General features: G+C 36.3%; 1 protein-coding gene across 1 annotated transcript; it reads right to left on the bottom strand.

Moving 5' to 3' along the window:
• Nucleotides 1-2,053: 2,053 nt before the first annotated feature.
• On the bottom strand, nt 2,054-19,411 carry MRS2 (magnesium transporter MRS2). The gene is made up of 11 exons (XM_034429272.3): nt 19,074-19,411; nt 15,103-15,176; nt 14,313-14,349; nt 13,954-14,066; nt 12,883-13,056; nt 11,313-11,443; nt 10,281-10,397; nt 5,803-5,955; nt 4,868-4,985; nt 4,125-4,238; nt 2,054-2,688 (listed from the first exon to the last, which is right to left on the bottom strand). Exons 1-11 carry the CDS (start codon nt 19,276-19,278, stop codon nt 2,578-2,580), a joined length of 1,347 nt encoding a protein of 448 aa, XP_034285163.1. The 5' UTR covers nt 19,279-19,411; the 3' UTR covers nt 2,054-2,577.
• Nucleotides 19,412-24,559: the final 5,148 nt, after the last annotated feature.

Raw genomic sequence — 24,559 nt, 5'->3', positions numbered from 1 at the left:
CAATACTTCTATAAAGAACATGAGTTGAGGTTCCAGAACTTTGTGACCTTTACGAGAATCTGTCTCAAGGTAACAGCTATTTAAAGAAATCAATATTTTTATTACCGATAACTCATTTGACTTTCATTGCATCAAACTTAAGTTTGCTATCTTGCTCAGTTGTTGACGATTGGATCCTAGATATTAGATGATTCATGGCCAAGCATATTGACACGATGACATGGAGACAATGCCAGGTATTAAAGTATTTTTCCTTCAGAACAAATAGTTACCTAGTATATTTCTAGTCCAAACTAGTCCAGTAACAGGAGTTTATATATTCTCTATGCAATGCATGGACCTTTCTAACATTAGAGAACCAGTATTTGATAAATTCAGTAAATTTAAGAAGCTGGCTCAATATTCCAACTACGCCGTTAAGTAATTTGTATAGCTCATGTACGGAAAGGCCTAGGTTTGATCCCTAACACTTCTAGTTAAAAGGATCAAATAACAGATGGCTACAGAAGAAAAGTAACAGATGGCAATAGAAGAAAACTGTACTCAAAATTCAGAGTTGTTGTTGTTAGTCACTATGGACAATAAGTGAAGACAAATTATGTGTCCTAGGATAATTTTGTAGGATCCAATCTGGGTCGGTCACCAGGACTAGTGGCTTAGTTTTTCCAGCTTTCGAACTCATTCTGGACCCTATTCACACATTCTGGTGAAGAGAAGTTCCCTGAGGATAGGCTTCCGCACGAGTCCAAAAGATTGGAAGACTAAACCTCTAGTCCTGGTGACCAACCCAGATTGGATCCTGTTATACTTATTCCCAATTTTGCCTACCATGAATCTGATTTTCTTGATACTATTTAGGATAATTAATTAATGTTCTATCTTAAGTTAAATGATCTAGATAACGACTGAATTATTAGTTTGCCTTTGATGCAGTGCAAGCAGCAAGTACTGTTTTTCTGACTGAGTAGCATTTTGGAACCACTCTTGACTAAAATCATAGCTCTGACTTCATATTACAATTGTTGTCATGAGACTGATGCTGCACTGAGATAAAAGTACAGGTAGCTTTAAACTGACCATAATGGAACCTGCCCATCATGGTGGCATGTCATGACAGCCATTGAGTGTCTCACTTCATGAACCCTATTCCTGCTCTCCCTAATGCAATCATAAAATGAATGTACAGGTCATTAAGAGGAGCATGGGGTGCCTTGGGAATCTGGAAAGCACTTGGTGGCTTAACATAGATCAAGGCCACCTACCACAGGCCTACCAGACACTTGGTGCTCTGCTCCCTTCCCCTCAATATTCCCATAGGCCATTACATGCTTCCAAGCTGGCTTATTCAGCCATGCAAGGGAGCCTAACGCTGGTCAGAAAAAGTGACTCGTACATCCAGGCAGCTAGTCTCTAGGCCAGACATGGGCATTTTACAACCCATTTGCCCCACATTGGGGAAAAAGTGTCAGTGTGGCGGTGGTGTTGGCGCAGTGGCAGCGACATGGTTGTGACAGTTGCAGCAACACCCCTCCACAAGAGTCCGTTTCTCATGTTCTTTGAGAAAATTAATTGCCCCCTCTTGCTCTAGGCTGAGGCCTACTTCCCATCCAGCCAACCCAGGGTCTGCCCCTTGGAATTTCTCCAGGCATCGGCCTGCTTCCAAGTGGCTATTCAGCTATCCAAAGGAGCCTGAAGATGGTCTGTAGAAGTGATAGGGCAATTGCAGCCTGTAAGCCAAGGCCTACTTCCCATCTGGCCGCCCAAGGGACTTGCAGGACTCGGCCTGCTCCTCTCCCAGCTCCAGGGCTCAGCAAGCACCCAAATTACCTTTCTGTTTTTGTAGAAGAGCCTGGCTGATGTGATGCAATGTGAATCTCAGCTTTCTGACAAAGGCTGCCTGCCTCATGGCAACCTTCTGCAAGCAAATAGTACTTCTCTCATGAGCTCCTTTTTAAAGAAGCTTCACAAGCAAACAAAGCCTCCTTAAAAAGGAGCTATCTCCTAAAACAGTACTAGTAACTCTATTTTTGGTAATTATGACAGGAATATAAAATTGAGTAAAATAAGCTTTTTACCTTTTGAAATCCATTAACTGAAGAGAGAGCAATAAAACAGTATCTTTACAAAATACTAAATCTAAACAATACAACATGAAATTAATATTATGGTATATTATTTTCAAAAAAGAATCTGTTATCAGAGATAACACTATTTTTATATAAATATATCTCACTCTTTAGAAATAATTTAGACAACACTTTTTGCATTTTATGAACTATACCTATGAAGGAATATGTGTGAAACTATTATTCGGGTAGACACATTTTTCTTATATTGGCAAAAGGTTAAATTTTATCAGAATTCCCACAGAAGGCATTATTAGAGGAAAAAAGGGCATGATTTAAATTTTCTACTGTGGTATTCAAAACTCTGAAGTCTTCTCTCCATAATTGAAGATTTTTAACTTTGTATTTTTGGGATATAACACAGTCAAATGGTAAAGGCTGCTACTTTTTTTTTTGAAAAAGTTAATCCAGGATGATAGTCTCAAGTTCAAGTTATCCTGGAGTATTCATGTCATTGGCTGGTCATTGTACTTCTGCTTGACTCAAAGGATTCTGTTTTGAAAACATTCTTAAACTCTACTTTTCCATTGGCTGACTGTGTTTTTTTCAATAAAGACGGCATCTAAAGAAGGAAAAGATAACAGAATGAGAATTGTGAAAACTGGTGGGGAAATTAGTGTTGTGCTTAAGTAAGCAAAAGGAAGGTTGCTTGCACTAGTTAACTTGCACAATCACACTTACCTCTTTCAACCTCATATATAGAATGGGCTGATTCATTACGTATACTAGGGGTGTCCAACCTTGGCAATTTTTAGACTTATGGACTTCAACTCCCAGAATACCCCATTCTGGGAGTTGAAGTCTAGAGATCTTAAAATTGCCAAGGTGGACACTCCTGATCTATACTGTATTTTTGCTTATGAACATTGGCAGCATATCACTATTTATTTGCTTAAAATATGTCAAACACTAAATATAATATCGTATCCTTGGAAAGAGTGAAGTCATATCCAATTAAGGTGCAAAGGGAAAATCTGGCTTGTTCCTTAGTCAAGAACTATGTATACCTAAAATATGCTCTCAGAATCAAATGGAGGTTTATCAATTGTGTGCATCTCTGCTAAGCCGTGTATAACCACTGTTAAGCAGAACAAGCTCTTAAAGGACTACATCTGACTTTTTAAAATTGGAGCATCCCTTCAAAAGCCTGCCAGAAAGCAGAAGTTCATTCTGGCTGTTATTAAGAATTCTGTCTGAAATTAGGATGCGTTGTCATGGAGGGTAAATGGTTCTATGATCACAGCAGGAAAACAAAATTTAACCAAACACAGTAGCAAAGCCATTCTGTAAAGAATACTCATACAAAATACATTTTTAATCCTCAATATGCTTGCAAGCATTATCAAGAACAAAAAGCTAAGCAATAGAAATAAGGATCTGAATAAAGCTTGTAGATTAACATCACTTGGACTAAATACAGAGGAAAGAACTAGAAATACACAATAATTCATTGTCCTGTTTGTTTTATTGATATCCCACCTTTTATTCAGGAACTCAAGGTAGTGTATTCCCTCCTCTCATTTTCCTCCCGTAACAACTCTGTGAGATAGGTGAAGCTGTGACAGACAGCAATCGGGCCAAAATTATCTAGTGGGCTTTTATGGCTAAGGGTGGATTTGAATCTGAGTCTCCTTGGTGCTAGTCCAATAGCCACTACAAAATACTGCATCCCATGTACTATAAATTAAAAACTCCAGTGAGATACATGGCAAACTAAACCTCTTCCATATAATAGAAACAGAAGAATGGTTCTCTTCTCACATCAACACAAAAAAAATCAGATCACAGTTGTCCTCTATAATCCCAGAGCAAGGAATAACAAACACCCTGAAGTTTTAGGAACACAAGAATCTGATCAAATATTAGAAAAATATTATATGATACTCATGATTCAAACTGAGATTTGTTGATGGTTTTATTCCCTGCATATGAGAATTAAGCTAAAATGTTGGGGAGGAATGAGGTAGCTTAATGTAGTAATAGTGAAAGCATACTTACTGGTGGAAGCATTGATGGTTCTAGATGCCGCCCAAGAAACGTAAGCAGGCGCCGCCAAATTAAGCCACTGCCTAGGAACATAATTCCTGTCACCAGCCAAAACATTCCATGGTTCTAATATGGTAAGAGCACACAATGAGTGATTCCCACCTCGGACCCTTCATTAGTTTTTAAATCTTACTGCATTTTTTAAAATGACTTTTAACTGATGATATCAGGTTTATTTACCCAGAAGTAACATTTAATACATCAGTCTGTAGGAATGACATGGAAAGTAAACAGATCCCTGGCATATACAATGGATCCTTTTCTTCCCATTGGGGTTCATTAAACAAAGACAACGGTTTTAAGCTGCTTCTTTTTTCCTAATTTACTCCATTGGACCTTGCAGAAACTTTTTCTGCCCTTTAAAGAGTATTGACTAAAGAAGACAGAGTTTGTTTAATATGGTTATGATCACTAGTGCAGCTTTCACCAAGTTGAATTGCCAGCCTTTTGATGTAACCTGACATAAAACAAGTATGGCTGCTATTCATCCCATAAAGAAAAATGTAAACCATAAATAGCTTGAGCATAAATAGTCTGAAACAATGCTCTTAAGCTATTTATTAAGCAACAAATATTCTATTGTCAAGTTCTAAAAGCCAGTTAATGCAACAATGCAATTAAAAGAAGCCTTTGTGGCTTTACTGGAATATTTTACTAAAATATCTAGAAATGTTGTTTTCAGTATTGTTTCTCACCTCTTCAAATGATGATTCCAAATTCATACCAAATGCTACTCCCATCAATCCAAAAAGTGAGATTGAAAAAGTACCCATGGTCAGCTGCAAGTTTAACCTCATCATAACATTACGGTGGCTAAAAAGATAAAATATAACTCTATTAAATTGAAGGATTAAATGTGACTGTTAACATTTGCTTCAGAGATGTAAACAACTTTAGAAAAGATGCTCTTTCGTACTTGCTTCTAGGAGTAGCAAACCAGTTTACAACCAATTTTTTAAAAATATACCACTAGCCACTACCATTTAAACAATTTACCCAACCTATGATACCATCCATTTAATGCTGTTGCTCTACTGCAACAGGTGTAACTTTGAGGACTGGCCATAACTACCATTCCTTCAGTGCCATCATAACTTTAAATAGTCACTGAATTAATGAAAGGCTGTGCAACTTGTTTAAAGTATGTGTAAAGACCTGACTGCAAGCTTAACTTTGTGGAAATTTGGGTGCTGATTTTTTTGAACATGTACAAAAATGGCAGATGGGCACAATGCTAATGACAAACTGACATACATGCTGGTTAACTTGCCTACAAAGTTTTTTACAGTTACAAAGGTTAAGGACTGTTTATGTAGCCAGAATAGTTTACGGTTAAGTTGATTTCATTATTGACAGAAATCTACTAGTCCATCTTTAGAACCATTAGCTTAATTCAACAAAAATTAATTCATCAAAACCAAAACAGGCTTTCTCAAGTTAGCACTGATAATGGAATGTGCATAGCAATATAATTTATTAAAATAACCAAATAATTAATAGGAATACAAAATAAATTTATTCATTTCATCTGAGAAAAAGCTTTATAAGCAAAACTATTTTTAAATCTAAATGTCAAATGAGTTTTAAACAGTGTATGTTAAATTTTAACAATATGTTCCACACAGCTAACCTGTCTAAGTTGATAAAGATGATACTTTCAGAATCATCAATCAGTATTTTAAGTTCCCGGGTTTCATTCATAAGATCTTCTGCCTGCCTGTAGTAATTTTCCAATAGCAGTTCCATCTCCTCCACATGGTCAATTCCAGAGAGACTTGCCTCACTGTGAACAATAACCATAAAAATCATTGCAAACAGAAGCCAAAGTGATAATATATGGCAATAAAATAGTAAATGAAAATTCAGTTTTTATCCAGTTCTTTCTAGTTTAAAATCTGAGGATCATTATCACTTGAATGACATCTACTATTAATGCAGTATTAAGGATATTTCGCAATTAGGAACAATCTTTAGTTGTACATTGGATCAGCAACACTGTCATTCATCTCATGTCATGCATATTCAAATTGGGGATTTCACTTTTATGGCAGAAAAAAATATTTTTCTATCCTGGCAATGAAACATTACGTATTTATTGTAGAGAAATCTAACAACCTCCTGATTAACTTGTTTACCCAACAGATCATATTCTGTTCTTATTCTGTGGGTTTTATATTTCAAAATATTTTTAAAGTGGGATTTTCAAACTAGAATGGCCTTATTAATAATCCATGTGGAATACAAGCTTGTAATCAAACTTACCTTGGGCCTTTTTAATGTTTATAAATGATCTTTACCCAGAAAACAAATGGATAAACATATCTTTAATAAGAAGCGTAGAAATGGTACAATAATGTGGTAAATGTTGTGGATATACAGTACTATATTGGAATAAATCTAATATCCTGTATAGTGGTGTTAAGGTAGCTACAGTTAGGAAAAAGAAAACTCTGACTTCTTTATTGCTTTGATCTTGAGAAAATCCTGTTATGTACAAATGATTCTCTCATATTCTACAGCTCAAATAAAAGAGGATATTAAGAGAAGGGTGAAAATACCCTATGATTTTGTGGAGAAGAATGTATGAAATGAATATAGCTTCATGGCTTAAACACATTTTGCGAGTATTTGTTGTGTTAATTCCATTTATATGTTTTAAACAAATTGATAAGTTAATGATAATTTTTAATGGATGGTAAAACACCCAGGATTTTTCTGTAAAATTATAGTTTTTATATGAAAATGGTGGTTTCAATGGCAATGAAAGCATTGTTTTGTTACAATGACTCATATCCTTATCAACCCAACTTAGACTACTACAACATGTTCTGCATGGGACTGCCTTTGAAGATTGTTTGAAGTCTGCAAGTGATCCAGAGTGCAGCAATTCATGTGCTCATTGATATTCATTGGTGGGAGCTCATTACACCAGTACTGTGGGCTCTGCACTGGTTTCTAATAAGCTTCCTGGTGCAGTGTTTAAAGTCCTGGAATTAACCTTTAAGCCCTAGAAGTTTTCTCGGTTGCAAGTTATCTGCTGGATCTCATTTTTTCCAATGGAATTGGCCTGGCCATTTTGATTTCACTGGAAAAAATTATTAGCAGTGCTCTTACTTTAGCAAACTGAGGGGGCCAAATCTCAACAGAACTGCTTTTCTGAAGCTGCATCAGTTCTTTGGAATGGCTTCAGGCGCATCTCCAGTTGGCTCCTATCCTAACTTGTTAAGCTGCTCGGAACAGAATACTTCAGAGCTAATTTTGACTTTGATTCCATCTTAATTTGGCTATATTCTGGTTAATATTTTATATTTTCATTAGTTGCTGAACCTTTCATTTTATTTATTGCAGTGTTTTGCAACTTTAAGATAAATGGATGTCAACTCCCAGATTTCTGGAAGTTGACGTCCACGTGTTAGTTACCAAAGGCTGAGTAACACTAATTCATTGTATATTGTTTATTTTTTTCCTGTATCCATGGAGATTGTGGTAATTAACATATGAAATTAAGAAACAACAAATGTTTTGTTTGATTTGAAAACGAGGCTGATTACAAACAAAATCTTTTGGGGTTTATTGGGCTTCCCAACAGATCTTTAGAAAGGGCTGGCTGTCATCCTACATAGGAGATTAAATAAACTGGAAGCCATCCTAACACCCATGACCTAGCCACATTCTCCAGTAAAATATTAATATAATGTTGAACCAGTATTTTGGAAATTAAGGTTTAAAGATGTTAATGTTATATTCAGTATATTCTCCAAACATAGAATTTGCCTCCTTCTAAGGAGGTTTGGATATATTATGCCTGAATTAGAATAAAAAAGGTAACTGCCATTTGGGAAGTTCAGGTTTCAGATTCTAAACCAGGTGTGTCCAACCTTTTGGCTTGCCTGGGCCGCACTAAGTGAAGAGGAATTGTCTTGGGCCACACATAAAATATATTGAAGGGAAACAATAATAAGGATATAATAAATAATACTAGAATATGATATACTGGTATACTAGATTCTGTAACCATTAGGTTCCTGTAATACACATATTATGCCTTTATATTTGTATCTCCTGTAACAAACATATTCTGTTATTAGGCCTATAATGTATCTGGTATTTGTCAAACATATGTCCCTGCCATTTGACCTGAACCCATATCAATCTTCTCCCTGTTTTTTTTCTTGTGCCATCTAAGAGCATGGTACGTATCTCCAAGGCATAATTTACACCTCAGTCTTAATTCATGTTGATCTGGATAGACTCCTACTTTCCAGGGCCAGGAGGTCTAAGTGGCCAATTGAGTAAAAAAAGAAATGCTCAAGATGACTAATTGGGAAGTTTCTATTCCCCCTTGCAGGGCAACAAGGAATGCACGGGCCTGGATTGGGAGGCCAGAGTTGGGTACTAAGCTGACGTCTCTGAGGGTATAAAAGGACGCCATACCTTCCCCAAGGTGTGGCTATCTCCTCGCATGCATTGTATCTGTATGTTCTGGATATAGTTCCACCCAGTATTTTGTTTTGGCCATAAATAAAATCTGTTTTTTTTACAAGCCTCGTCTTGAGTCTCTCTCTTTGGCATTCTGGTGACTCAAGTGTATTTTGGGACCTTACAATATAATATATATGTATATACCATATTTTTCAGAGTATAAGACACACTTTTCTCCCCCCAGAAAAGAGGGTGAAAATTTGGGTATGTCTTATACACCGAATGTAGCCCCGTCCACAAGGCCAAAAACGTGAGGCATGGAGGCAGTGATGGTCTGTGGCAATCCCTGCATCTTGGAACAGCTGATTGGGGGTATTTCAGGAGGCCGATCCACCCCCCCCAATCAATTGCTCGTGCTGAATCGGGCCACAATAATGTGCTGAAGTTGACCTGGCTGTTCGCTATTTGCTGCAAGGACATGTCAGAGTTTGCAGCAGCAATCACATCCAGAAAGCACACACAAGTAACTGATTCAGCAGGATTCAATAACTTCTCTTTATATATAATATAACACATGAAGTAAATATGCAATACCAAAAGCAGGTTTTCCAACGTGGTAGTAAATACAAGCAAAACACAAGCAGAGGAGAGGAGTTTCAGTTTCAGAGCTCAGCACAGCATGCAGCTTTAGTACAGAACAGTTGAGCTAAGCCACCCCCAGGCTCCTTGCTGTCTCCTTATTGCTCACACAGCAAATATTGTTTCAGTTTCCAAACAGCCCTCAACTCTCTCACACACTGATAGGACGCTAGCCAGATGAATACTGATGGATGCTGGTAGGCAGAGGCAGATTTTTTTTTCTTATTTTCCTCCCCGAAAACTAAGGTGCATCTTATACTCTGAAAAATAAAGTATAGCTTGTGAGGCTGCACTATTTCAGGACTGCATGTGGCCCATGGCCCATGAGCCTGCTCTAAAGGCTGTCTTAGTGAAATCAGCTTTCATTAAGCTGAACTAGCTTTTTACCAACAGAATAGGAAGATGGTACAAAATGATTCCATGTGATCTTGATTTACCAAAGTCTAAAACTGATTTGTAACATTTTGCATTAAAATTAGAATTTGAGATTGTAGAAAAATAGATAGCATTTGCCACTACTATATTATTTGATTTTATTGCCCATATAGTTTCTCATCTTTTAATTTTTTACTTCATTTTTCTTCTGCTTTCTTGCTTTATGACTTGCTAGTTTTATAGTATTCAGCCTTTTTTATTACATAGTCTGGGGTGAATTATCTGAATGGTATTCAGGGTTCTGCTTTTTATTTATATTCCATTTGTACTCAAGAAAATCAGTTAAATATTTTTTAGAAATAATGCAACCAAAGCTAATTTTGACTGAAATACACCATGTGACAGAATTCTATTGTTAAGTAGATAAACAGATTTTGACGAGAGCCCAATGAAATGCATTTGTCAGCCTAGTAGCAAAGTAATTGTCAGGCAACGGTCAATTTGTTTCTGATAAAATAGCATTTGATGTGCAGTTGTTTGTGCAGTGGAAAATTAAGACATTTGGAAACTTGTCCAGTTTAAAAAAAATAAGGAATTTATACTTCCTCCATCTCAAAATCTTTGAAGTGATATTTGGACCATCAGAAACACTCTTTTATAACTTATACTTACAATACTTCTGGATCCGTCCATTTAGTCAGACACAGTTCTTCCATGACTTCTTTGTCATCTAGAATTTCCAATATTGTCTCTTTGAAAACTTTAAGGTCAGTTTCTAATTCGGACAAACTGAAAAATAAAAGCATAAGAAGCCTATCGCAAAACATACCATGTGTCTCAAATTAACCAATATTTCTCTGAAGATCTATTTGTACACATGAGCTTGCTGTTAAGACTTCTTTCTGGATCAAGTCAAAATCCAAAGTGCAAGTCATTCTTGAAATCTCTTCACAGCTGAGCAATAATGTGGATCATTTATGCTTAAAGGAATGCTCACTATCCATAAACATTTACAGCAGCTTCGTGTTATATGAAGCCACTGAAATAAGAATATGTCATCTGGTTTAACAGATACAAAAATATCTTTCATTTAATATGTAATGAAGTTGCTACCCAAAAGACCATCTTTGCCTTTATAGGTCAGCCGGGATTTGTAAGAATCTGGTTACCTCTCTAATGTAGCAGAAAAGGTTAAGCGATAATAGCTACACAACTATTAGATTAATATTTTTTATATTACATTAATACAGCCCTTTCAAATTGCTCTATTTAAGACTTTTAAAAATGACTATTATCTGATTTTTTGCTATGGTTAATTTTTAGTTTTCAAAGGCACCAAAAGATTTCTCTTTATCATGCTAATAGATTGGTAATATAAAAATTAAAACAGAAATTTAAGTAGTTTATTTTTATATTAGGCTCAAACAATTCATCTGTTTCAGTAATATTGCAATTTATATTGTCTTATTTCCACAACCATGTAATGTTAAACGCTTAAATCAAAAAAGATATTATCTGCATCAAGTAGAACTGAACAAATCAATTCAGCATTCAAGACAATCTACAGTGCTTTTACCCCTTGCCTAATTTGATTTAAGCAATTTGTTTTAATAAGTAGTGTAGTTCTTATATAATTCAAGAAAATGACTTACTACAACTTACATGAACAAGGTAATTGAAGAGAGTGAAGGTAGACTTGCTTACCTCTTTCCATTTTGCAGTAAGATATGGACTTTACTCCTATCCAGGGACAAAAGCTTAGGATCCACTAAAGCATTCAGAGTTTCAAGAATTTGAGGCTGCAGATGGCTAAGTTTGCCACTCAGGTAGCTGATCTAGATAACAACATGATCCTTCATAAGAATTAAAATAATTCTTTTAGAATGCCTTCTAAAAAGTCCTTTTGTTCAGCAAACCAGACATATAATCTTGAACTTATAGCAAAGTTGGTAATGCAGGCTGAAATATACGCAGAACATCCTTCCACTGGAAATAAACCTTTACCAATCTTTTCATTATATGGTGATGCAGGGTGGGGTCTTTTTATTATTTCTCATTGCTACTGATTTAAATACTGAATTTAATGTTGTTATGATATTGTATTGGATATGTATGCAATAACTGCGGTATATAAATATATTTCAAAAGTAAATATTTGCACTCAGAACTGCTTCTGATACATGCCAGTTATTACACTGCATAAAATAAGGGATTTTTTTTTAAAAAAACATGAAATCCAGAATATCTTCACTTGTGGTCAGGTCAGCCCTTTTCACTTTCCTTGTAGGGATAACACAATTTCCTTTGATTCCTTTTTTTTTTTTTTTTTGATTTACACTAATTACAGAAGTTGTCAGGAAGCTAGCTTAGAAACACAATTTTTAAGTAGCAACAGCCATAGCAATAGCACTTATATATCGCTTCATAGTGCTTTGTTACAGCCCTCTCTAAGCGGTTTAGAGTCAGCATAACAGCACCGCGACAATATGGGTCCTCATTTTACTGACCTCGGAAGGATGGAAGGCTGAGTCAACCTTGAGCCTAGTGAGATTTGAACTGCCAAATTGCAGGCAGCCGGCAATCAGCAGAAGTAGCCTGCAGTACTGCACTTTAACCACTGCACTATCATGGCTCATACAAAATAAATTATTAAGGATGGCCATTTGAAGTAACCTATAGAAAAGGACTGCCTTTTAGCCATCTCATACAAGTAGTCCTCAACTTATAACTATTCATTTAGTGACCATTTGAAGTTATGACAGTGCTGAAAAAAAGTGACGTACGACTGTTTTCACACTTACGACCATTGCAGCATTCCTGTGGTCACAAAATCAAAATCTGGATGCTTGGCAACTGATTCATATTTATGATGGTTGCAGTGTCCCAGGATTATGTGATCACCTTTTATAACTTTCTGACAAGCAAAATCAATGGGGGAGCCAGATTCACTTTACAACCGTGTTCCTAACTTAAGCAACTGCAGTGATTCACTTAACTGTGGCAAGAAAGGTCATAAAATAGGGCAAAACTCACTTAACAACTGTCTCGCTTAGCAATGGAAACTTTGGGTTCAATTGTGGTTGTAAGTCGAGGACTATCTATATTTATCTGCCTCCTTCAACAAATGATTATAACGTTCTCGACCCAATGTACTCCATATATGTTGGACTTAAAAGTCTCGGATCTCTTGGGAATTTGGAGTTCACCATGTCCAGAGGGCTCCAGTTGGGAAAGGTCACAACAATCACTCTCCGCACAGCATAAGCATGCTCACCCAATACTGCAGCATTGCTTCAATAGCTCGGAATTCAAAAGGCAAAGAATATGTAACTAGTTGACCTTCTCCAGCTAGTTGAGATGCCAGTTCTTGGAACAGCCATTTTTCCAGATTTGTATTGCGATAGTCTAGGATTAGAAGATACTCTGGTGTTATCACAGCCTTCAAAAACTAAAAGAAGCAGAGAAGAAAATTAGCCAACACTCAATACTTGTTATGTTTTCTTTAGTTGTTACACTAATACTGTCTAACTACATCCCCAAACAGACTTGTCTAACATATCCTTTGGGTTGTTAGTTATAAGACGAAAAAACGTTTTAAAAAAGCAATCAGGATTTCTTATTACTCAGACTCGCGGATTTCAAGAGGATTTCTTCAAAAACAAATAGGTGTAAAATTCTGGGCTGCTTCAGTAGTGGTGTTTTATATGACTTGTGTTTTGTTCTCTTTATTGCCACGGTCCTGAATTTCAAACTGTCTCCTATTTTTATTTTTTTGCTTCTACTTTTTGTGAATTTTGCTCATTCAACCTTAGTTGCACTTTTTTATAGTACTGATTCCATCTTTCCCCCGAGTTCTCCTATCACATACTCTCTGAAGTAGATTAGGAAAAAAAAAAAAAAAGAAGAAGAAGAAAAGACTGTCTTAAGATTTTCTACAAGGCTCCTTGATAAAATAAAAATATGCGCCTAGGTCCTATTGACACAATCTAGAGCTTTTGTATCAGCTCCTCTCTACTGTGCTCTTTCTCTCCCATTTCTATCATGTTTTGCCATTTTAAGTGGTACAATTCAACTTTAAGAATTGGCTCCTGAGTTTCCTTCACCTCACCTCATCTCCCATTCCAATCTTTTCTGAAACACTGTACTGCACAAACCAAAAGGCAGAAACTCCTTTTACTGATTATATGCAAGGTGTTTTGGAAGACTTAGGGGAGAAGGAGGTGGTAAACAATATTTTACTTATCAGTAGATAAAGGTAAAGAAATATGTTATTTCAATTTGCCATGTGTAAAAATTTCAGTAGTTTTCCAAATAACTAAAAGCTGTTTTCATATATTTTTCTTACCTCCATTCTCATAATAATTTTGTTGTTCCTGGGTGTTATATTTACTTGATGTTGAAACCGTAGATCTCGTGCTTGAAGACTTAGTTCCTGATATAATTCTGTTTTATTTCTTTCTGCCCCCAAAAGAAAGTATTAGAAATATGAAATGAAAACGTAGACCACTTGAAGCAAGCAGATTATTTCTCAAAGTTATCACTTCAACAAATACAATAATTATCCAAAGTTTAATGGAAAGTAATGATATTCAATTGATAATGAACTGCCAAAAACTATTAATTTTGCAATTATCTATTTAAAAATTCTAACATGGCTGTAAAATATTATTCTTGAATTCGCAAGTAAAAAAGAATTCTACATACCATAGGTGGTAACATTGCCTTCTTTATCAAATTTCATCTAAAAGAAAGGAAACGGAAATTTTTTAAATAAGACAATAACACTTTCTGATATTCAATAAAATTTTTCCTATTTAATATGGGTAGTATTTCCACTATTCATAAGTCTCACATATAATTAAGACAGATTTCTATTGAATTTTATATATTCAGAAATAGGGCAATAATTGTAGAATGAATAAATAAAATGAATTTTACAATTTACGTAATGAAAAGTGCTTTGAAAAATACACAGTTTTCTGCTATGGGTTAGAATGGTAGATGTGGACATTATTTTATAAACTAAGACGTCCAGACAGAAACTAGCATAATGGTTAACAGTATAAGAATAAGTCAATTGTGTGAAAGTTTTATCGCAATTTAATTCTAAAATGATAGACCTCAAGATGTCTCTGGAGGGATTGGACTTCAGCTCCCATAATCCATAGCCAGCAGAGATTATCTAGAATGTCACGACTAGGAAAGAAAGTGTGTTTAGATCTCTCTCTCAATTCATTTATTGACAATTGATACATATATACTTTCTCCTATTTGGCCCAATGCCAGATGAATTATTTTTAGTCCTTCCGATTCTTACAATATTTTATTTCTTGTTTCTTTTCTACCCTGCCTGCAACCCAACATTGTAAATGAACCCTACATTTCATCTGTCACTTTCCATCTCTATTCCTGCAGCATTTCCTCTCCCTCTGTATAGTATAAGTCATCCTTCATCTGGGCTTTCTACATCATGACCTTGCAGAGGAATACTTACCACTGAAAACACTGGTGCCACACTGGCTAAAGTAGCCTGAGTCACCTCTGTACTGCTGTGCTGTGAAAGAGCATCTAAAGTGAATAGAGAGAAGAATAGAGAGAAACGCTATTAATAAAGAGTAGCTCTGTAAAAAATCAGCAGGAAAGTTGTTCAGTAATAAATACCACCCACCTTGAGAAAAGATGTCATAGAATAAAAGATAATTTTTTTCTGCTCAATTCCTAGTTACATTACAGACACAAAGCACAGTTTTATTGGCAACAAGATAGAAGTGATGGGCATGGTCTTCTGAGATGTTTTTCAAATTCTAAATCTAGGCTAGATCCCTGGTAATCCCTGAATATCTCCCATCCAAGCACTAGCCAGGCCCAGCCTACTTAGCTCCCAAACTCAGGCAAGATTGGCCAGGCTATGTCACAGAATAAAGATAATCTATTTTTGGCACGATCAGCAATTGATTAATATTAGCACCCTTAGCTTACAAATCTATTACTGATCAAAACTTTCACAGGTCTTGATGACAAACTAGATTAGTTTGCTCTCAGAAAGTAAAAGTTTGGTGATTTGTAATGAATTCCTCAAGGAGACAGCAGAGGACAGGAAATATTTGTGCGTGCAAAGGTCTCCTTCTCTTCAAGGTATGTGTCTTCAAAATTGCCCTCAAACTGTCCAGTGATTGGGACAAAGTTAAGAAAATGAGCTCCTTATATTACAGCGAACTGGTAATGCTTTTAAGCCAAAGGAATGATTTGAGAAATCATAATAATTTATACACGTACACATAATTTCTACTGAACATGGATGATAGGCCTTTCTGCATTAAAAACTGAAGAGCTCACTCATCTTAAAGTCAGCATTAAAATGAATTAGCATGAGGTCTGGGGTCAATCTGAATCTTGACTCTACTGTCTTGTTCTAATCACTGTAAACCCTCCAAGGTAATGTCTGATAAACTCTAGATTTTACATATCTTAGTTTTTCCTAAGATAATGCTGAAAAAAGGTGTGCATTTGGAGTGGGGGACACTATTTTAAGTCCATGACTCAAGCCTGTTTCGTTCTTTGATTAGCCATGAGATGATGTGGACAGAGCCCCTTACGTTCCCAAAAGACATGCTGGTGCTGGGACTAGCTACAATTGGGGCAAAGCCCTTTTTTATTTGCATTTTCTGTACAACATGTGTCATTTTGATGATAAAGCATGCTGAAAAAAGTGGGATAATGCAGTATTCAGCCTGTGATGGCAATTTTAATTCAAAATTTAATCTCAGAAGGGGGGAAAGAGAGAAATGGTATTTTGCCTGCCACCTTTTATCCTGATCTTGATATTCGTTTTAAGGTCAAATTAGAGCCTCTACTTGGTTGCATGTAAACCTCTGGACTTAATTGGAATTCTTGAAAGTTAAGAAGTAAAGAAACAGTGGGAGTTATATAATATCCCACTGTGTTTGTACAGCTAGCTTGATCTGGTAGGATTGGGGCATTCCACATTCCATTGATTAAACAATGCCATCTGTCTAGACTCTGGAAACATTTCTGTAGTAGCACTTGCCCTCTGGAATAAAGTTCCACTCCAAATGGCTCTCTACTGATATTTCAAAGACCACCAAAGACCTGGCTCTTTGCCCAGGTCTTTGGCTAGGCTGACTATTGTCTCTGTCATCTTTTCTTTTTGTGCCTCTCTCCATTTGTTTTCTTTGTCATTGTTCTTTTGCTTTGTGTTGTTTTTGTGTGTTGCTTTCTGTTCTTAAATGTTTTTAACTGTAATCTATCTAGAGTTGCTGGGAAGCAGGTGGCATATAAATTTAGTATTATTATTACAGCAATATTTATATGCTAAAAGTTTCAATCTGACTTTTAAATTAACATTAGTACATGGTTCTCTGAGTTTAGCTGTTTGCAAATGATTAATTACTCAACTAGATACCATCATCGGTACATTACCAAGCTCAGAGAGTACCACGGAGACCACAGTTCAAGCCTGAGTAACATCCAAAAGGTGCTTTTTCAGGAGGCAACTGAGGTCTGAAGTGCAAAAGCACCTTTGGGACAACCACAACCTGTATGACTGAGAATCTTAATAGACTCTGAATAATATCTATTCCAGGGGTGGCCCCTTTATGACCTGTGGACTTCAATTCCCAGAATTCCTGAGCCAGCTTGGCTGTCTCAGGAATTCTGGGAGTTGAAGTCCACAGGTTGTAAAAGGGCCACAGTTGTCCACCTCTGATCTATTCCCTTCTATTGGAACATTTAACTATTTACTTTGAATGTTGTTGGTAAGCATCCATTCTTGCTTAATTTATTTGGTTTTATAAAGCAAATGGATCGTATTTTTATTACAGGAGTATCATAAATTCCTAAAGTTTACACAATTTGTTCTGAATGCTCAAAATATGAGTGCTACTAAAAGTAAAAAATGATTATAATATATCCCTTGGAAAATATTTAGGCAGGATAAGAAAGGCATTCCAAAGAAGTACTTTTAAGCAATGTGTACAAGACACAAATAATGTGAAACTTCTCAGTTTGAAAAAGTTGGACACATATACAACATGCATTTTCTTGTTAGATTCTAAGTAGAACAGCAGCATTAGGTAGAAATTATCTTGTTGGGTCTTCCGTATCCAGGCTGTTATGAACTCTGCAATGGAAAAACACACGTTTCTCTATCTTCTATGCTTCCTGCAGGGCCAATAACAACTTTGGGGAAAAAAAAGACACTGGACATATCTTGAAAATGATGCACACTCAATGGAATTTCCTTAGGTAGTAAAAAAAAAAAGGGGGGGGGAAGAGCCTGCACTATGAGACTTGATGGCCACCCCATGTGTCAAGGTAAAACAAGCTGTTTGGGTGCTTTCTGCTCTGTTCATTAATGAAGATCATCCAGATGCTAGTTGCAGACGTACTTGGGATTAGCTCCACCATATCAACCTACATTTTGCAACCAGCAGAATGTTTATCATTACATTATAAATTAAACCAAATACAGGTAGTCCTTGACTTATGACCACAACTGAGCCCAACATTTCTGGTTTTAAGTGAATTTTGCCCCATTAAACAGTTCACTAAATGAACTGTTGTAGACTTTCAACATACTTAGCTTAACAATGGCTGAAAATCCCATCACTTAAGTTACATTCATCACATTATGCCACACACCATCACTCAAGAACTGTAAGGACTGGATTCAAACCCCACACTGATCCAAACTCCAAACAAATCTGAAAGGTCTGAAAATCCATTCAGCTGCTCAAAATACAGGTGGTGCTTGACTTACAATAGTTCATTTAGTGACCATTCAAAGTTATAACGGAACCGAAAAAAGCGACTTATGACCATTTTTCACAGTTACAATCTTTGTAGCAGCCCCATGATCACGTGACCAAAATTCACATGCTTGGCAATTGGTTCATACTTAAGACCACTGCTGTGTCCCAAGGTCATGGGGTCACCTTTTGCAACCTTTCGACAAAGCAAAGTCAATGGGGAAGCCAGATTCACTTAACAACCAGGTTACTAACTTATCAACTTCAGTGATTCACTTAACAATGGAGGCAAGAAAGGTTGTAAAATGGGGCAAAACTCACTTAACAAATGTCTCACTTAACAACAGAAACGTTAGGTTCAATTGTGGTTGTAAGCTGAAGACTACATTACAATACTCAGTAAACCTTTTTTTCCCCCTGAGTACAAAGAAGTTCAGGCTTGTTAAGTCTGTGAGGAAAAATCCAACGCTTCAAGATGCAAAGTTGTAGACCTTTTTTTATCTTCCCTGGGGAACTTCGTAGCACTTTGAGGATATCCGTTCTGGACGCCCGATGGTTCAATCATTATTCATACCCGGGTGCAGAGATTTCTGCTGGAGTTCATAGGACTTAGGCAGCAACCCTCTGTGCCTCTTCTCCAGAGAATAAACCCTTTTTTGTGGGACAAAGGACAACGACGCTTGCGGGCACCACTTACGTGCGCAAAGTAAGGTCTGTCCGCCACTTCTGCGCCACCGGCATTTGTCCGATCCGCACCCCTGCGGCGCCCCGCTTGGAAAGCGCCACGAGCTCCCTCCCAGGAGCGGACCATAGCGGCGGCTGCAGTTGCAGCAAAACCGCCTGCCAAAGAAAAAGTGCACGCCAGGCCGCAGCCGGTGCCTCAAAAGCCGGATGCACTCCATGTCTGCCACCGGTCCGAAGGCTTTGCGCCTCCAATACGCGCAGCTTCCGCTACCGACGGACGTCGAAGAGGTGGAGTTGCAGCCAAATTCGCTCCGGAGGAGGAGCCCGTCCGCTTTGGCCTGCGGCGGCGGGGAAACTAGGAAGAGGGGGGGGGGCGTGCGAATTAGGAGCGGTGGCGGGGCATACCGGGAATACCGCAAACGCAAGATAAACGCGGTGCTTTGTGCATGTAATAAAAGTTGAGGCAGGGCAGGATGTTGGATGTTGAATATATTGAGGCCTTAAGGCTAAGCGGAATTTTGAGGGTCCCCCCGCGTTAAAAATGAACGCGCAAAAGTTTTTTTTTTCCCCTCACGTGGACTTGGCGATTGCTAATTATTAACCTACTGCCCAAACAGGGTATCTTTCAAAATTTCTGCTTGCGCTGGACATAAGAGATACCCGAGAATGCATAATGAAATCAATTTCGAAGATGCTCATTTGCGAATCGTAAACAGTCACACACTAAATTGTACAAAAATGAGTCTGCTGTCGTTTGCATGCCACGTATATCTTACTTTTTTTGTAATATTTCGAAAACGAAGTCGATATCAACTTAGAGACGAAGAAATTTATAGTGTTCTACGATAATACTTCGTATAAGCACTCTTGTACCCATCATATTTAGTATTTTGTAACACTGATTCGGTGAACAGTTTCAGCTTTAGAGGTTCCTGTTCTCTTGAGCAGTGTGTTACCCTAGGCTCAAAAAAGCCAACATTGTTCCTACATTTGGGAAAGCCAATTAATGATAACTCAGTACAGATCCTGACAGCATAAGTATTTGAATTGTTTTGATAATTTTGTGACTGTGGAATGGGTGCATGTTTCTAGGACCATGAGGTCAAGTTATTGGTATAGTAATAATTCATAAGCAATGCAATGCAGTCTTCATTTTTTCCACTTTTCTTTCTTAATCTCTCTCTGAATAGACATAAGATAAAAACACAAGTGTTATAGGTGAAAAACAATCTGCTTGGATCTCTAATACCTTGTAAATTATTTTTGTGTAAAAGAACTGTCATTTTGTGTGCCTGCAGCAGGTGGCAGTATGTGAAATAAATGTTTTGATGTTAGTAGATGTCAGGACATAGTTCTCAAAAGAATGGATACTAATAGTCGCTGGACATTGATATGGACAGCATATAAATTTAATAAATACATAAAAAGAACTATTGTGTGGAAAAGAAAGCAGCAATTCTGTATTATCCTGAGTGTATAAATCATTCTGGCCTATTCATAAACACATTCTCAATTACTGTTGAGGACAGGGCCGGATTTAGATGAAAAGAGGCCCTAGGCTATTCCACTTATGAGGCCCTTTCACCTATAGTGAAAATGTAATTTTAATTTTGCTAACAATTTGAATGTAGGCCCCTCTTGATCTTGAGGCCCTAGGCTGAAGCCTAGTTAGCCTATAGGAAAATCCGGCCCTGGTTGAGGACCCATTTTTTTCTTGCCAGAACGTATCTAAAAAAAGAATTAGATTAATACCAGACTATTAAAAGAGCATAGTTTCTTTCACTTAATTTCTTTGTACTCAGAGATCATTTAAAATAATAATGTGATGTGAATGCCACTTTCCTGTGATGATTTGATGTAGGTTAGTTGCACATGTTTTACTGGTCATCTTCTATATCACTTTTAGGAAGTAGCCAAATTACTTTTTAACACACATACACAATTTAGTTTCAACAACAACCCTACATTTCTTTCATAAACAACATTGTGCATTGGTACACTGTATTTTTGGTGTTCTTGTTTCATCCGCTATCCCACAGTTGAATAAAAAAGTAGTAGGAAACTCCATTTTGGAGTCACTCCTGCCTCTCATTTCTTTGTCCAGCGGCTGGAACTTAAACCTGTGTTAGATTACAATAATTCTGTATTATTGGAAGAAGAATGATTTTTTTCTTTTCGTAGTCTTAGGTTGTATTGGTTTTGTGATCTGGGCTATTTTTTTGTAATGTTGATCTTAAATATACCCCTAGAAAAGTGTATATATTTAGAAGTAAAACCGCATAATTATTTTGCTAAAGTTTACTTTCATTTAGATATATTGCAGCTCTTTCTTAGGGGGCACTGGGGCAACTCCTTGCAAAGTCCACAACAAACATATTCAGAACAAGTTTGCAGCACAGCAGTTTAAACATTACTTCTCAACATACAAGTCACTGGGTGGCACTACATTCTGAAGCAATAATATTCAAATGAAACTTACCGTGGCTGTACATAGGCATAGTAGATATACCTGTCAATGCAATATATTCATGGCAGTGATGTGTGGTCTGTGTGTATGTGTGTGTGCAAAATCTTGAAATGGTTGTGTTTATCAGGCAAAACTGATTTTACTCTAGGTGGCTTAAAATTGATATGACTTTAATAGATTAACTATTCTTAGATACTTAAATAATATTTCTTGCCTTACAAATTTTACATTATAAGCTATTTTCAAACTTGAGGTAAAGAGCATGAACAAGGACTATAATTGGCATAACCTTTAGATATTTAAGAAATGTATATAAATATTATAACATTTATATAAATGGAAAGTGGCTTTATTTATAAACAACTATAAGGGAATAGCAATTCCTGGTTTTCACTGTATTAGATACTACTGGTATTCTATATATCACCGTACAGACAATTCCAAAGCTAAAACTGAGCACAATAGTGATTAACACTATCAAACCCAAATAACTTTTTCTCTATGTGGCAATACTTTTCCACCTCACAGCTTATAGGTTGATTGGAAACGAAGCATGGGTTAAACTGGGCCATGTTCCTTAGCAGTATTTTTATGGATATTAATTATGGAATAATGTGAACAAATGGTATCTTTGTCTAAATACTTCTCAGAGCTAGCTTGGAGCCATTGAGTCCAGCAGCACAAACCTTTAAACATTGCTATTTGTCCCACTGATTTAAAAAAAACACCAATAAATCATATAAAATTAAAAAGCACACACCTAAGGAATTTGTAGATGAAATGATAATGCTGTACTTTCATATGTATTAATTTAGTACTAAATTGAAAAACACAACTAGTGTTAACCAGTAACTGCAGTACATCAAAAGCTGCTTTACACCAAATTACTTTTTTGGTAATGGTTAACTATCTTCTTCATAGCTCACAGCAGGGGAGAGTTTATTTTCTTTCCTGAATGCTGAGATAAAAAGAAAGGAAAAATTCCTGAGTGCTTTTATCATCACCTGCTTTGAAATCAGGACTGTTTGTTTTTTTTAAAAGATAGATATGCAACCAAAGTTTTCAGACTTTATAAAAACCTATTGGGCAGCAAGTTTCTCCTGAGTTGAGCTCGTATCTTGTGGCTTAATCAACATCCAAATTGGGGGATTTCTTTGGGTAATTGGCTTGCCATGAGTTTTCTTGAGGATGTGTTCTAAAGTTCTCAATCTAATCTACAGCCCTGGTGGGCCATGGTGGTCTTCGTTCATCATAGTATCCAGGCCTGATGTTTCTTAGCGTTAGAGCCCATATCATCTCAGCTGATTTGATATTAATTTTGAAACTTGGTTAATGATGTATTTCTCGAAAATCACTTATCCAACTTAGAGAACAAGAAAGGTCTATTGAAGTCAACATTTTAAGTTGATTTTGAAATATACATAAGAAAGCTGCAAAAAAGGTTAAAAGTATAATTCATCTATTTTTTTAAAAAAAATACTCCTCTATGAGTGAATTGCCAATAGATGTAGATTTTATATGGGCAACTAGAATAAAATATAGGATTCATTAATACAAAATACAATAGGTTTTGATAGTTATATAAATATTAAAAATATATATGTACTTGAATAATTTATATATATATATTATACACATATATAGAATTGTAACTATTTCCTTTTAAAATGATATACTTTTTTTTCCTTTGTTGTAATTTTCAGTTTTTTTAAAAGCATGTTCTATGCATTTTCTTTTCTTTGACAATGTATACACTCTTTTCATAATTATCTTTGTATTTTTTCCTTTTTTGTCTTTTAAAAAGCAATAGAAATACATTAACAATGTATTAATTTGCTAGATCACCCAACTACTCTGACAACCAATAAAATAAATTCCCTTGTCAACTTTTTTCTGAAAAAAGGAAAACTCAACTTTAAATAAAGAAGATCGGAAGCCACTTTTGTAACTTTTTCCTTTTTTTCCCTTCATCATATAGAAAAAATGTTTTCTATTTTTATTTCTTTTTTACTCTTTTTTCTTTAGTCTTCTTACTTTAACTTAACATTTGTACTGTTTATATTTGGTTGAAAACCTCTTTAATAAAAAGGAATGGAGCTTGCCACCACCACCAGCAAAGTAAGCAACAAACAGTCCGCCCCAACTCCCACTAGCCCCATGGCTGATCCATGTTTTAATAGTCTTTTAAAGTCTGGAGTTTGCTGCTTCAGAAGGCAGAAAAGTATTATGCTTGCCTTTCTTCCTGAAACATCTTAATGAGTTAGGAGTGCTAATTTCTTAGGTTCTACTGAGTCTCTATGGAAATTCTCACTCATCCACATCATGATTGTCCCAAAGGTGCTTTTTCAAAAGCCAACTGGACCTTGTTTTACCTTGAAGATGTTTTGCTTCTTATCCAAGGAGCTTCTTCAATTCTGTGTTTCATTGAGACATGTTTTACATATGGTGTTTTTACCTCTGATGATTTTATACACACATGCCATTCTGACCTGTTTTAACTAGAAATTAATATTTTTCCTTTTTAATCACATCTACAGTATCTGTTAGCCATTGCCATTGTACAGTGCTTCTCTCAGTCTTGCCAAGTGCAATTATTTTTTCCTAATTTGTGTTCTCATATCTTTCCCAAAGTACAATATGTGAGATTCTTTTTGTTGATAGCTGAGCAATGATCCAGAGTTGATTGATTGGTTGTTTTGAAGTCCATGGACTACGCCCAAATCCTTAATTTGAAAAATGTCTATTTTTTTTACTCTCTTTCTGAGTCCACTTCCACAACTGGACATGCTATCGCCTTAGCAGTCACAATGCTATGAAAAGTTGCCTACAGTAACTATATTTGACCTCTCCTCAGCTAAAATTTAACTATGAAATCACATTCGATTCACTAATAACTTCTCATAGATAACATTCCATAACACTGTCTCACACTTATTTGGATCATCTTGTTTGTCTATCATGTCTTTTGTGTGTCAGCTATGTTGCATGTCAGCAAAATGACTTTAACCTCCTCCTCTCCTACTTTCTCATTC

This window comes from Pantherophis guttatus, chromosome 3 (assembly GCF_059756535.1).
Source record: "Pantherophis guttatus breed Tessera chromosome 3, ASM5975653v1, whole genome shotgun sequence".
NCBI lineage: Eukaryota > Metazoa > Chordata > Lepidosauria > Squamata > Colubridae > Pantherophis > Pantherophis guttatus.
Note: the sequence above shows the minus strand (reverse complement) of the source record. Positions and strands in the feature narration are given on the sequence as shown.